Below are 12,611 nucleotides of genomic sequence, written 5' to 3' on the forward strand. Positions count from 1 at the left end.
AACTGCTATTTCTGTCTTACATACATTCTTGCTTGACTGCACCCTGGTTTCATTTAGGATTTGCTTAACTTGGTTCTGACCCGACGGCCTCTGCGACTCTGCTCTGTTTACTGAAGAGGCTCTTACTGCCTGACCCCTGGCGTCTGCACACAGCCTCTGAGAATGGGGCCCACGGCTGCCTTCACTGCATTGGCATCATGAGGCAACTGGCTGAAGTCAGGAGAGAGGTGGGAACAATCTAGCCAACGAAGGAGCCCCCTACCCCCACAGCCGGCTCCACCCGAGAGCCACCGTGGGCCGCTGAGGCTGGGCGGGCGGGGGCCACTCACCGTGGTCTCGTCTTCGTGGAGCACCTGGTCATAGCCGCTGAGCGCGACACAGAAGATGATGGCCGTGACGTCCTCGAAGCAGTGAATCCACTTCTTGCGCTCAGACCGCTGGCCCCCGACGTCGAACAGCCTATCGGGAAGACAGGGGAGCTGCGGGTGGGGGTAGGGAGACCCCAGCAGGTGTGGGGACACTGGTTGAGCTGAGGGGTGGGGGAGGAAGTCTGCTGTGCACACAGCAAGCCTCCCAAGGAGCCTCGCTCCGGGCTGAGGACTGAGCACGGCACCCTTGGGGCGGGGTGGCCATCACTGCTCTGTCCTGGGACTGGGCAGAGCCCCACACAGCGACGCCAAGACCTGCCCCTGTGTCTCAGGGCTGTCGCTAAGGGGTGACCTCGGCTGGACATGCCTTTGCGAGCCCCTGGCTTTCTGAGCATGTCTGTTCGTGTCTGTGGTCTGTGGAAGCCCCAGAGCAGCCTGGGAGGCACAGAGGGAGGCGGGCAGGGACCTGCAGCTTCCACATGGAGGCACAGTGAGGCAGCAAGGGGTTGAGTGCAGGGTGCCGGTGGGAGTTGGGGTGAGACTGAGGTCTGTCTGCAGACAAAGCCTCTGCTCTGCGCCTTCCCTCCCTCACCCCTTCTCAGACATCATCCCCCGGGGCATGAGAGCTATCAGGGGAGACGGTGGTAGAGGGGCTTTGGTCCTGGAAGTGCGAAGTCAACCTCACATCTAACGCCCTGAGTGCAGATCCCAGGCCTGATGCACAGCTGCCGGGGTGGGCTGGGCCCCAACCCGCCGACAGAGGAGAGCAACCGCAGGCCGGAGCCCACAGCGGGCCTGGAGCAAGGACACAGGTCAGGTCCTCATCCCGTCACCGCCTCCCTTGGACCCTGCTTCTCCATCTGAAATACTGGGCCCTGGTGACAGTCTCTGAGGCCCCTTCACAGCATGTACTCTTCAGCTGCTGCGGGTCGGGCGCCCCCAGCCCAGCTCCACACCTTCTGCCCTGAGTGGTGAGTGGGAGAGACCGAGGGATTAGAGCACAGGGGCATCTCGTGGGGCTGCCTGGCCCATCCCTGCCTTCCTCGGGTTCAGGGGAGGCCTCAGGCAGCCTCACGGGGATGGAGACAGAACCCCAGCCCTTTGTCTGTGTGGGAGCAGGCGGGGGCTGGGCCTCAGGCTGGGCAGGGCCAGGCAGCGGCCTCACACGGGTCTACTGGTCTACTGTCCCAGCCATTCTGGCCTCTCCTCCTGCTCCACCCAACACCCAGAAACCACACCTGGGAGGCAGCTGGAGGCAGCTAGGGGCACCAGGCCTCAGGGCATGCAAGCTGCCCCAGGTGGTGCTATGACCCCTATGGTGCTCAGACCCTGGGCCTGAGCTGTGTTCTGTGCTGGGGAACAGACTTGCTCCTCCAGGCCTTAGTTTCCCCTATATACCTGGAGAGGGTGGGCCAGCTGATCTCCAAGCCCTTTCCAGCTGTGAGATGACATGGGTCCTTGGGTCACACAAAACATGTCGCTTAGGTTTGCCCGCCCTTATTCCCCATGCCTCCATGCCTTCAAAGACCACCTGGGTGATCCACCATCCTCCCCCTCGGAAGTCACGCAGGGACAGGACTCCCTTCCTTTGTCCGCTTGAATCCTCCCTGTTCCTCAGAGCCCCCCTCCAGGACGCTTCTGCCAGGAAGCCTCCCCGCTCACCGCAGCCCCCGACCTTGGTGGCAAAGAGGCGCACACACAGGTCCCTTCTCGCATCCAATGCTTGTCCAAACTTGAGAGCTCCCCGAGACAGGAATGCTCCAGATGAGCTGAGGCCGAGGCAGGGGTCGCCCGTGTCTCGGCACCCTCTCCAGGGCTGGGGAGTCTCCCTGGGCCTCACCTGAAGTGGAGGTTCTTGAATGTGAAGTGGGTTTCTACGATGCCGGTGGTTTTGACCCTGGTTCGGAGGATGTCCTGCTCGGTGGGCTGGTAGTCGGCGGCCCCGATCCGGTCCAGGCTGTCCAGGTAGCTGGGGACGGCAGCACACAGGACCGTGGACCAGGTGTGGGCACTGCCCTCCCAGAGCGCTAGCCCCGACCCAAGCCAGGGAGGGATGGCATCACCCATCCAGGGCCAGGCATGGGGCGGAGCTGAGGAAGAGACACTCATGTCCCGGCCTCAGGCGCTCAGAGCCTCTGACTCAGACCAAGGGCTTCGTGCACGGTTCCAGGCTCGCTCAGACAAGGTCAGACTTTTCAATGAGACTAACATGTTTATGGGCTTCCCAGGCGGCGCTAGTGGTAAAGAACCTACCTGCCAATGCAGGAGATGTAAGAGACTCGGGTTTGTTCCTGGGTCGGGAAGATCCCCTGGAGGAGGGCGTGGCAGCCCGTCCTAGTATTCCCGCCTGGAGAACCCCGTGGAAGCCTGGTGGGCTACAGCCCATAGGCTCAAAGAGTCGGACATGAATGAAGCAACCCAGCATGCACACATGTGTTTCTAACACTGTCATTTCTTCATCTTAAAATAACAATGGGCTAAAGTTAGCTTCTAGTCTTTTTGTGCATTATCATGTTCCACCCTTAATTTCTTAAGGTAAATGTATTATTTCCTAGATTAGAAAACTCAGGTTTTCTAATGAAGGTGAGTGCCTGGCCCAGCCCTGAGTCAGGGTTTGGGATCCCACTTCCTAACGGTACCCTGCAGTGCTTCCCAGAGGCCCTCTGCGCCTCCGCCTGCCTCTCGCGCTCCTCAGGTTTACCAGGGGGCTGTTGCATCTTCCCATCTGATGCTCCTGGGAGAGAGGCCCAGAAGCCACACAGACAGGCAGGGGCGGGGCCTCGCTGGGACCTTAGGCATCATGGCTCCTGCCATGCCATCACTTGCCCTGGAGACAGACCCGGCCTGTGCATTTGGTCCTCCAAGGCCACACGCTGGGAAGGCTTTAGGGGTTGGTATGGGTTAAGGTTTGAACCCTAAGCCAGGTTGGGATCCAGGAAACTAGGAAGGAGGGAGCTCGCTCAGACTGGCAGGAAGATTCAGTGACCCACAGGGCCAGCTGGGCTACCCATCCCTGTGCAGGGAGAGTCACATGCAGCCCACAGGGAGCAACCTCGAGGGTCTGAATCATGGCGTGATGTGGGAGTCCCAGGTTGTGCAGAGAGGAGCCAACTTCGTAAGCACCCACTCTAGACCTGCTGGCAGGGCAGGGCTGGGAAGGGCAGACGCCTCCACCAAGGAGGGTGTCCACTGGTAAACCAACAATCCAAGCTGCCTCAAATCCTTCTGAGAATTCTCCCTAAGTAAACATAGCTGATGTTGGTCCCAGGTTCAGGGAAGGTGAACTTGCAGCCACACTCCTAGAAAGGGGGTGACACTGCTATGCGGGGTCAAGGCTGGGTCTGCCCGACTCCAGAGCCGGTGCTCTTACACAGGCCTCCAGGCCTCCTCTCTGCTGTGGAAGGAGGGAGGCTGAGACGGCAGAGCAGACCTGAAAGCCCTGGCCGCCGTGGAGCCTCCTCGCCAGGCCCATGGGCATCTGGGTGGCCTCCAACCTCAGCCTGGAGCAGGTCCTCCCAACCTCTCTGTACGTGTCCCTCCCCTGCCCACACTGCCTTTGCCCAGAAGCGGTGCTGGTTTCAGGAGCCTCCTCCTGTCATCCCCAGCTGGAGACCTGGGCTGGGAGCCTCTGGTCTTGGCCCCATCCCAGCTGGGGAGCCCTCCTTTAGGCAGACAGCCTGGCCCTCCATCTCTCTGCTGGCTGAGCCTCATGCAGGGAGGCGGCCACGGGAGGGTAGAGGCTGCGCTCAGGGGACTGTGCGCCTGCTGTGTCTGCTGCCTTCCGACTGTCCTGGGTACTTTGGGGCCCTCCCGGAGCCTCTGTTCCTGGGGGTGTGTGCATGAGGTAATTAGCAGAGAAGTAAGGAGAAGGAAATGGCAACCCACTCCAGTATTCTTGCCTGGAGAATCCCATGGATGGAGGAGCCTGGTAGGCTACAGTCCATGGGGTCACAAAGAGTTGGACACGACTGAGTGACTTAAGCTGTACAACATGTCAGGAGGTGGTAAGTGTCAGGAGGGAAGACTCAGACTATCAGTAGGGGAAGGCCGCCTGGGGGCCGCTGTTTGGTATCAGGCGGGTGGTGAAGGTTCGTGGAGCAGGACAACATTCGAGAGGAGACGGAGGGCAGTGAGGGGATGAGCCTCTCGTGGTCCAGCAGAAGGACCAGTTGGTGCAGAGGCCACACCTGGAGGAGGAGCCAGGCCTGCAGGCGCTGGACAGGAGTCAGGGAGAGGCTGTGCACGGGGCAGGGCAGGGCAGGCAGCGAGCAGTGAGGCTGCAGAGGGTGACGGAGGTGATGGCACAGCACGCAGGCCCCTGAGCTCAGTGTGAGCGCCTGGGCTTTCACTCTGGAGGGCTCTGACCAGAAGGGTGCTTTGCCAGTCACACCTCTAGTGGGGACCCGGGTCTGGGGAACAATGATTCTCCCAAACCATGGAAATAACTACCTTTTACAGCCCTGGCTGGCAGGTGCTGGGGTTTCTGGGCTTCCGGGACCCGTCTTGGAGCCATCGTTCAGAGGGGAGACGGAGTGCTGGCTGTGTTCAAAGACCCACGACAGAGGGAGACCTAGGCCAGATGGCGTCCCCTCGCCCTGAGCCCTGGAGCCTCCCAGCAACGTGAGAGGCCGGCTGGCCTGCCCCCCATGGCTGGGTGGGGACATGTGGCGACTGGGCTCTGGGCCTTGGGGAGCTGCTCACACTGTCTACGGTGTGTGAGTGTGTGTGTGTGTGTGTGTGTGTGTGTGTGGTGTATATGTCTAGGGTGCGAGAGAGAGTATGTGTGTGTGTGAGGTGTGTGTGTGTGTGAGTGAGGTGTGTGTGTGTGGGGGGTGTATGTCTAGGGTGTGAGAGTGTGTGTGTGTGTGAGGTGTGTGTGTGGGGGTGTGTATGTCTAGGGTGTGAGAGAGTGTGTGTGTGAGTGAGGGAGGTATGTGTGTGTGTGTGTGTGTGGTGTGTATGTCTAGGGTGTGAGAGTGTGTGTGTGTATGTGTGAGTGAGGGGTGTGTGTGTGTGTGAGGTGTATGTCTAGGGTGTAAGTGTGTGTGAGATGTATGTGTGAGGGGTGTGTGTGTGTGAGGTATATGTGTGTGTATGTGTGTGAGGTGTGAGTGTGTGTGTGTATGTGAGGGGTGTGTGTGTGAGGTGTATGTGACAGTGTGTGTGAGGGGTGTGTGTGTGAGGTGTATGTGACACTGTGTCTGTGGTGTGTAGGTCGGGTGTGAGTGTGTGTGTGTGAGGAGAGTGGGTGGTGTCTTTGGGTGTGAGAATTTGTGTATGTGAATGTGTGTGTGTGTGTGTGTGTATGAGGTGTGTGTGAGGTGTATGTGAGAATATGTGTGTGTGAGGTGTGTGTGAGGTGTATGTGAGAATGTGTGTGTGTAAGGTGAGTGTGAGAGTATGTGGTGTCTGTCTAGGGTGTGAGAATTTGTGTGTGTGAATGTGTGTGTGTGTGTGAGGTGTATGTGAGAATGTGTGTGTGAGGTGTATGTGAGAATGTGTGTGTGTGAGGTGAGTGTGAGAGTATGTGGTGTCTGTCTAGGGTGTGAGAATTTGTGTGTGTGTGCGTGTGTGTGTGTGTGTGAGGTGTATGTGAGAATGTGTGTGAGGTGTGTGTGAGGTGTATGTGAGAATGTGTGTGTGAGGTGTGTGTGAAGTGTATGTGAGAATGTGTGTGTGTGTGTGAAGTGTATGTGAGAATTTGAGTGTGTGAATGTGTGTGTGTGTGTGTGTGTGTGTGAGGTGTATGTGAGAATGTGTGTGTGAGGTGTGTGTGAAGTGTATGTGAGAATGTGTGTGTGTGTGTGAAGTGTATGTGAGAATTTGTGTGTGTGAATGTGTGTGTGTGTGTGTGTGAGGTGAGTGTGAGAGTATGTGGTGTCTGTCTAGGGTGTGAGAATTTGTGTGTGTGAATGTGTGAGGTGTGTGTGAGAATGTGTGTGTGTGAATGTGTGTGTGTGAGGTGTGTGTGAGGTGTATGTGAGAATGTGTGTGTGTGAATGTGTGTGTGTGAGGTGTGTGTGAGGTGTATGTGAGAATGTGTGTGTGTGAGGTGAGTGTGAGGTGTGTATGTCACCCAGAGTTCTGCCAGGCAACAGCCCTGTTAGGGCTCTCTCTCCCTTCCATCACAATAAATCTACTTCAGGCCCCAGATTCTGTCAGAAGACGAAGGCTAGCAGCTAAAATTACAACAGCAAAGCCACCCTGGCCCAGAAAGTGTTCGAGGGCCTTGGGAACCTGCCTGCGGGGCCCCCTGCCCTCGGCAGAGCCCCTCCCAGAGAGCAGAGGGCCGTCTCCTCAGCTCACCTGGGGGAGTTGACAAGTGCTCACTCAAGTCGCTCCTTTCGACTTATCAAGGTAACCACCAGAAGAACTAAAAATAACCCTGTAACTAGCCAAAAACTGGGGGTGGAAGTGGAGAAGAGTGAAGGAAGGAAGGAAAAACGGGAGGGAGGGAGGGGAGCTAAATTCCTCAGCTTTCACAGCTGCAGGCATTAAACACCACTGAGAGCTGGCAGGTCAGGTTTTCTAGACATCACCGGGACAAACAAACAGATAGTTAACAGTGGGAGGGGGACAGGCCTGGGAGGAGGAGTCCACTATGAATTTTATATCTTTCCATACTGTTAAAAAGAATTTTTTTTGCAATGGATTGATATTATGATTAGTTAAGTGGCACTCATTTAAGTGGGGGGCACGATTTGATGTCCTGAGGTGCCCCGGAGCCTGGTAGGCTGCCGTCTATGGGGTCGCACAGAGTCGGACACGACTGAAGCGACTTAGCAGCAGCAGCAGCAGCCCCTGAGGGCGGTGGGGGGATGGGAAGGGTCTGGACTAAGGCTGAGCAGGGCGCAGGGAGTGGGAGAGGAAGGGGGCACCCTCTCCAGGCCTGACTAGCTGGGGGTTGGGGGGACACCTGGGTCAGAATTTATGATTTGCGTGCACAGAGAGAGGTGTGGACTTGAGCCTCTGGGCTCACATCCCTGCCACCAAGGTGTCCTGGGGGCTCATCGGGGACTGGAGCCTGGGTCACCACCACCTGGGACTCACAGGACACAAGCGCTTGCCCCCTCTAGGTGTGCAGAGTGGCCAAGTTCCAGTGTCTGTTAGTGGAGGCTGCCTTCTCAGCGCTGGCCTCCTCTGCATCAGCATCAGGGAGACCACCGTTTCTTACTCTCGGCGCTACTGACACTGTGGGTGTGATATTGCTGTGGAGGGCTGTACGCTGTGTCTCTAGGAAGTCAGCAGCATCCCTGGCCTCTACCCACTAGATGCCGGTAGCACCACCCTCGTCAGGACAACTGAAAACCTCTCCAGACCACTGCTGGTGTGTTCTGGGGGGCAAAGGGGCCCCGGCTGAGAGGAGGCTGGGCAGATCAGTGTCGGAGCACGTGTGTCCTAACGCAGCGGGGTTTAAGCCCAGAGGTGCCCACTGAAAACCTGGGCACGAGTCTGTAAATGTGAGTGCGTTTTCTGAAAGCTGGAATGCAATCCCAGTGTCTTCAAACAGAAGACGCATCCCTGACCACTGAGGACCATTCCCTGGAGCCCCCGATCCAGGGGCCAAGGACATGTAAACCTCCAGACACCTGGAGTGACTAGGCTGCAGTGGGCAGTCATGTGGCCCCGTGGTCACTGGAAGGCCCACCTCTCTGCCCTCCCCTCTCTTGCCCACCCACTCTCTCTGGCCTTCAGTGCTTCACCCCCACTTCTTTCCTGCCCTGGGGTCGATCTCTCCCCTCTGTCCTCTACTTTTCCTTATTAGTTGTAATGCAGTATTAAAGTGTATGCCTGACTATTTCACTTATCTGATGGGTTACATATTCCTTATTTTTAAAGATAGAGGAATGGAAAGCTTATTATTTTCTCAAAAAGAAAACCACGTAAGTTATTTTCTGCCTATGTTGCCCTTGATTAGTACTTACGGGGTCAAGGATTCTCCAGGGGAAAAAAAACGTTGCTGCACTGAAAACCTTCCTTCTGGGGGGTGGGGGGCCTGGCCCACTCCAGGGCAGGTGGGTGATGGCTCTGGCCCTCCAGGAGCCCTGCTGTTAGCTGTCTCTTGTGCCCCCGACTTCCCTGGCCTCCTTCTCATCCTGGGGGTCGGGGGATGGGCAGGAGGAGATGCCCCTTCTCCTTCCTTCCTGACACACTAGGCAAAGCATCTCACATCGGCTGCAGCCTCAGCCCAGGACGCCTCCTTGCCCCACCACCCCCACCCCCAGCCCCTTCCATGCCGCATCGCTGCCCTGCTGGCGGCCTCCTGCCTGCCCAGGACACTCACTATTTGGCAGAGTCATTGAGCTGATACTCCCGGGACCTGTTGAAGCACTCCTGGATCCCCGAGTCGCCCCAGAGTCGCATCATGGCAGAGAGCAGCTCTGGAGAGAAGGGCTCTGTGTCTTCCATCCGACTCACCACGTCACACACCATCTTGGCGTCGGCCTGTGAGGAGACGAGAACATGGACAGAGTCTGTTATTTGTGGGCACAACAATGATCACTGGTTGGTGACCCCACTCTCGAGTCCTCTGAACCCCGCCACCCTCCAAGAGAGCAAGAGAGACAGATACCCCTCCACCCGCCCCAGGCCTCGGCTCAGGAAGTGAGCAGGAGGCAGCAATCTGCAGGTGGCCTTCCGGGTGGGAAAGAAGGAAGGGGGCAAGGTCAACACCTGGACGGCGCATGGCTGACAAAAGATTCTATACCAAGGTGCTTGTGTGCTAAGCTGCTTCAGTCGTGTCTGACTCTGTGCGACCCCATGGACTGCAGCCTGCCAGGCTTCTCTGTCCATGGGTCTCTACCAAGGTATGTGGGGGGCAAAGCCTTCCGTGGAAACTTTCAGAATTGAGCTGTCCAGCTTAGTAGCTATTCATGCGTCAGGGCCTGTCTAATGCAGCAGGTCAACGTGAAGGTGCAGGCACTGTGTCCCCTCCTGCCTGCCTGCCCTGGGAAGGACGCTGTAACTAGCCTGGAGGCCAGCAGGCCACGCCCATGATGCCAGCCCAGACCCAGCTCCCTAGGGTCAGTGTCCCACAGACCCCAGCCCTTGGATTCCCAAGTCTCCCACCAGGAGAGCCTGGGTCCCGGCCCCTCTCCAGCACCCGAGCCTCTGCTGCGGGCAGCCACCAGAAAGCTGGCCCTGGGACCCAGGCGCTGAGTGTCTTAAGCAGGCGGTGACTCAGGGAGGCAGGGGTGGGTGAGCAGGGGTGGTGCCTCCACCTGGGGCTAAAAACAGGCCTGTGAGTCAGGGCCCACAGCTGATGCTGCTCCGTGTGCCCGCGTGACCTCGGGAAGGCTCACCCGTGCGAGGAATGACTGGGAAAAACCTGGCCAGTTTCCCAAACTTCTTCCTTTGGACCCCACTGTCAAGGTTTCTGCCTGATCCTGAGAGAAGGGAGTTGGGACCTGAGGGTGGTGGGCAGGGCCAGACTTCCTGCTAGAGGGAGACACCCTCCCACCTAGAGCCATGTTATGCCTCAGTCAGGCCACTAGAGGGTGTGGTTTGAAACCTGGGCCTTCCAGAGCCACTTGGTGCTCCTCTATGTCTGACGTGGAATCCTGCGAACTGCACTCCAGGGGGATGTGATACATGGTTCGGCCTGGAGCTGTCCTCCTGGCTCCACCCCATCACCGAGGTGTGGTGGTGGCGGGTCCTGTGCTGGCGACACCTCGCGATCGGCCCTTGCTCTGTCTCTCTCCCGTCTGCCCAGCTAAGTGCATGGCACCACCACTGGCCCAACCACTAAGACTCAGGTCACCCACCTCCATCCCCATATCCACTTCTCCCCATCTCCACCAGGACACCCCTGAGTCCAAGCCACTCCCTGTCTTTTCCTGGCTGTTCCTGGACCCCCGCCCAAGGGTTCCTTGCCTCCCTCTTGCTTCTCTTCAGTCTGTCTTCCACACCACAGTCAGCAGGGAGGCTGTAGAAAAAGAACTCCCCATTTTTCCAACTGGGGACACTGATATCCAACTTAAAGATGGCATCTCCTCGTTTTGCTTGTGGCAAAAATGTGACCATGTGACCAGTTCTACCCATGGAGAGATCAGCCCAAGTGTAGCGAGGTCTTTGGGAAAGGCTTTGTAAAGGGAAGATGCACCCCTTTTCTCTCACTTCTTCCTTCCTGAAACCTGTGATGGCTGAGCTCCAGCAGCCATCATGGATCATGAAGATAAGATCTACACCTGAGAGACAGTGGACTGGCGATCTAAAAACAGTCAGGTCCTTGACAACTTTGTAGACACTCCATACCTTCTGCATTTTTCTTTTCTTTTTTTCACTTTTACTTTTTACTTTTTTTAAAACTTCTAGCTCATTTAAATCACTGTTTTCTAGGTCTCAGATATTCACAGTCAAACCTAATTCTAACGGATACAATAACCCTGTTTAAACTCTCAATAGCTTCCCATTATTTCTAAATTCCAAACTCCTTACCATGACCTCCAAAGCCCCGGCCTGACTGCTGTCTGCTCTACCCTCCTCCCACCTTTCCCCTCTCCTGGTCCTCTAAGCACACAGCCTTTCCTCTGTTCCCCAAGCAGTCAGGGTCATCTCACCTCAGGGTGCTCCACCCAGCCAGATCATCCTTCCCTGGCTCTGCCCTTCCCCATCGTAAGGTCACTTCCTCAGGGAAGCCCTCCTCTATGCCCCCAGGTAGAGTCTGCCCCATGTGCACCAACCACACCATGTGTCACAGCCGGTGTTGCGTGTGCCTGTCCCTCGGTTTTCTGATTATTCAGGGCACCCCCATCTCACAATGCTCTGCACACAGTTGGTGCTCTGCAGTTATTTGTGAGATGAACGGGTCCTCGGCATCTTACTACCAGGCGTGACCCTAGTTTCTCACTCCATCCACTACGTCTCCCAAGTCTTCTAATCTCGTCCGTCTCAACAACAGTGTGTCTAGGTCAACCACAGCAACAGCTCTGCTGGGGAGCCATCCTGTTTAGCAGATGGGGAGACTGAGGCTCAAGGTCACATGCTGCAAGTGGGAGAGCCTGGGCCCAGGGTTACCCCCACTGTGCTCCAGTGGACAGCCCTGGGCTTGCCTGGACCCAGGGTTAATCCCTACTGTGCTCCAGGGGAGAGCCCTGGACTTGCCTGGACCCAGGGTTAATCCCTACTGTGCTCCAGGGGACAGCCCTGGGCTTGCCTGGACCCAGGGTTAATCCCTACTGTGCTCCAGGGGACAGCCCTGGACTTGCCTGGACCCAGGGTTAATCCCTACTGTGCTCCAGGGGACAGCCCTGGGCTTGCCTGGACCCAGGGTTAATCCCTACTGTGCTCCAGGGGACAGCCCTGTGCTTGCCTGGATCCAGGGTTAATCCCTACTGTGCTCCAGGGGACAGCCCTGTGCTTGCCTGGATCCAGGGTTAATCCCTACTGTGCTCCAGGGGACAGCCCTGGACTTGCATCTCAGACACTGGTGCCCAGCCCAACCCCTCACCTCACCACCCTGAGCAAAGGTGTGGGCAATGTGTAAGAGAGAAGGAAGGGTGAGGGTGGCGGGAAGAAGGGGTCATGCCAATGCACCTGGAGGACTGTGGTGGCTGCCAGGCCTGGCCAGCCCTGTGGGGGTCAAGCTAACAAGCAATTAATAGAGCCAGAGGGGGCCCCATGTCCCTTTGTCTTCCTGCCTTTGGGGCCCTGGGAGAGTGGGGCTCACACTGGGCCTGACCTTCCTGTCCGAGTCCCCTCCTGGGCCAGTGGTGGTGGGGGGCGCATTTTCCCACACCTTGCTCTCAGCTACAGTCCCCATGGCACTGGTCAGAGCATGCCCAGCTGTCCTGGCAGCAGGGGGTGTGACACAGAAGATGCATGGACTAGGGCAGCCCCACCTGTGCAGATTTGCTCAGTGGAGGACACTGGGGCAAGCTTCTGTAGAAAACACACCCTGTGCTCCCACTGCTGGTGGTGACCAGGTTCGAGGTGGCTGCAGAGGGCCCAGTCCCTCTGATCTGCACCCTTCTCTGCTGGACGGCTGCCTCCTCCACTGGTGGGGCTTCCAGTCCCTCCTTTTCTGACACCAGAGCCTCTGCTCCCCTTCAGGGGAGCACTCCTCCCCAACTCAGCCTGAGCAGTCCGGGTAGGGTGGCCTCTGTCCCACGGTCTTGGCATGGACACACAGTCTGGGCCTGGCCAATCCATCCCTCTGCCCTTAGTGAGCAGTTCCGGGTGGATAAAGAATCCCAATCCGTCAAGTGAGACTAACCTGACCAGCCCCAGGACACCTGCATAAAC

General features: G+C 57.4%; 1 protein-coding gene across 3 annotated transcripts in view; it reads right to left on the minus strand.

Annotated features, from left to right (window-relative positions):
- GNAO1 (G protein subunit alpha o1) overlaps positions 1–12,611 on the minus strand; it is a 180,789-nt gene that overhangs the window by 18,569 nt on the left and 149,609 nt on the right. For all 3 annotated transcript variants that reach the window (XM_006053658.4, XM_044931877.2, XM_006053659.4), the window contains exons 4-6: positions 8,653–8,813; positions 2,209–2,337; positions 330–459 (exon numbers count right to left, since the gene is read on the minus strand). In XM_006053658.4, the coding sequence (XP_006053720.1) occupies positions 330–459; positions 2,209–2,337; positions 8,653–8,813 (420 nt within the window). The remainder of the gene's footprint in view (positions 1–329; positions 460–2,208; positions 2,338–8,652; positions 8,814–12,611) is intronic.

This window comes from Bubalus bubalis, chromosome 18 (assembly GCF_019923935.1).
Source record: "Bubalus bubalis isolate 160015118507 breed Murrah chromosome 18, NDDB_SH_1, whole genome shotgun sequence".
In the NCBI taxonomy this organism is placed as follows: Eukaryota; Metazoa; Chordata; class Mammalia; order Artiodactyla; family Bovidae; genus Bubalus; species Bubalus bubalis.